The 1,028-nt window shown below is 70.1% G+C and overlaps 1 protein-coding gene across 2 annotated transcripts in view; it reads right to left on the reverse strand.

Annotated features, from left to right (window-relative positions):
- Positions 1-1,028, reverse strand: part of ADORA2B (adenosine A2b receptor) — a 20,310-nt gene extending 19,282 nt beyond the window's left edge. The window contains exon 1 of one of the 2 annotated variants that reach the window (XM_024753500.1): positions 655-1,028. In XM_024753500.1, coding sequence (XP_024609268.1) covers positions 655-965 — 311 coding nt within the window. In that variant the 5' untranslated portion in view covers positions 966-1,028. Of the gene's footprint in view, positions 1-627 lie in introns of both variants that reach the window. The other variant, XM_024753491.1, reaches the window with a different exon arrangement.

Raw genomic sequence — 1,028 nt, forward strand, 5'->3', positions numbered from 1 at the left:
TCGGGCTCTCCAGCTCCCGGCTACACCTGGGACTCCGCTCCCCTTGCCGGCTGGCTCCTGCATCTTCGGACTGTGGGAGAAACAGCGACCCGCAAGTCCTCCAGCGTTTGGAAACCCTGGTGGCACTTTCCCAGCCGCTGGGACTGGGCAGCAGATAAACAAGGCTATACAACGCACGAGGCTCTCAGGCTGTCGGTCTCGGCGAGCCGGGAAGCACTTTAACTCTCTCTAAAGTATAAGAAGGTGATTAGAGTCCGCACGAAGCACGCAGCGTTCCCCAAAGTTACCTAGCACCTCCACCCGGGTCGGCAGGTACAGACTGAAGTCGGGCGGCGAGTCGCGTCCCAGCGTCCAAGGTTGCCCTGGAGCCTCTCTCCCCGGCCCTACCGCCCAGCGCTCGCCGGGCCCCTTCCCGCCCGCTCGGGGCGCTTTCCCCGGAGCTGCCCCGCCGGGCCGCACCCCCGGGGCCCCAGGGCTGTCCCTACTCGGGTCCCCTGAAGGAGGCGCGCGCCCGGGGCGCCGAGAGGGTCGAGCCCGGCGCACGTGTGTCCGGAGGCTGCGGGCCGGAACTCGCGCGCCCCGCGCCCAGGCCGGGAGGGTCTGGGGTCCCGGGGGCCGGGGCCTCACCTGAGCGGGACGCGCACGGCCAGGTACCTGTCGACGGCCACGGCCAGGAGGCTGAAGATGGAGCTCTGCGTGACCACCAGCACGAAGCAGGCGAGGAAGAGGCAGCTGTGGAAGTCGGTGCAGAAGCCCAGGCTGATAGTGACGGCGAAGGGGATGGCGAAGAGCCCCACGGCCACGTCGGCCGCCGCCAGGGACACCAGGAAGTAGTTGGTGGGCGTCTGCAGCGCGCTCGAGGTGCCCACCGCCGCGCACACCAGCACATTGCCGGCCACCGCCAGCGCGGCCAGCGCCAGCTCCAGCACCACGTACAGCGCGGCCTGTGTCAGCTCCAGCGGCATCGCCACCCGGCCCAGCCGCGCTGCCACGAGCGCCCGGACCGCGCGTCTGAGCCGGGGTCTCGA

This window comes from Neophocaena asiaeorientalis, unplaced genomic scaffold (genome assembly GCF_003031525.2).
Source record: "Neophocaena asiaeorientalis asiaeorientalis breed wild unplaced genomic scaffold, Neophocaena_asiaeorientalis_V1.1 scaffold540, whole genome shotgun sequence".
Lineage (NCBI taxonomy): Eukaryota > Metazoa > Chordata > Mammalia > Artiodactyla > Phocoenidae > Neophocaena > Neophocaena asiaeorientalis.